The sequence below is a fragment of the Buceros rhinoceros genome, unplaced genomic scaffold (genome assembly GCF_000710305.1).
Source record: "Buceros rhinoceros silvestris isolate BGI_N320 unplaced genomic scaffold, ASM71030v1 C12271828, whole genome shotgun sequence".
NCBI classification, from domain to species: domain Eukaryota; kingdom Metazoa; phylum Chordata; class Aves; order Bucerotiformes; family Bucerotidae; genus Buceros; species Buceros rhinoceros.
Window position 1 is genome coordinate 1 of NW_010445784.1, and position 452 is coordinate 452.

Genomic DNA, 452 nt, shown 5'->3' on the forward strand with positions numbered 1-452 from the left:
AACCTCAGGCGCCTGCTATTGGTCAGCCCATGATCAGATGGTTGTATTTCCTTGTGTCCCTCGCTGGCACCACGCCATCTCCCTTCAGCTAAAACCCAATCTCCGATATACTACTAATAGCTAAACCACTTGGACTATAAAACACAACAAATCATAAAGCCGGGGAAAGGACGGCAGGCTCCTTCCAATGAGTTCTTATTTTGTCAACTCGACCTTCCCGGTGAGTCTGGCGGCGGGGCAGGAGCCCTTCCTGGGACAGATCCCGCTATATCCCTCGGGCTATGCGGATCCTTTGAGGCACTACCCCAGCACCTATGGAGCCACGGGCGTCCAGGAGAAGGGCTATACCTCCTCTCCCTACTACCAGCAAAGCAACGGAGCCTACAGCCGCAGCTCCGCCTGTGACTATGGGGCCGGCGGGGTTTTCAGGGAGCAGGAACCTGCCGGCGGCG

The 452-nt window shown here is 56.4% G+C and overlaps 1 protein-coding gene across 1 annotated transcript; it reads left to right on the forward strand.

Annotated features, from left to right (window-relative positions):
* Positions 1-6: 6 nt before the first annotated feature.
* On the forward strand, positions 7-442 carry LOC104500667 (homeobox protein Hox-B6a-like; the record flags this gene model as incomplete). The annotated part of the gene is made up of 1 exon (XM_010144349.1): positions 7-442. A coding segment is annotated over exon 1 (255 nt), but the record flags the coding sequence as incomplete, so codon positions are not given.
* Positions 443-452: the final 10 nt, after the last annotated feature.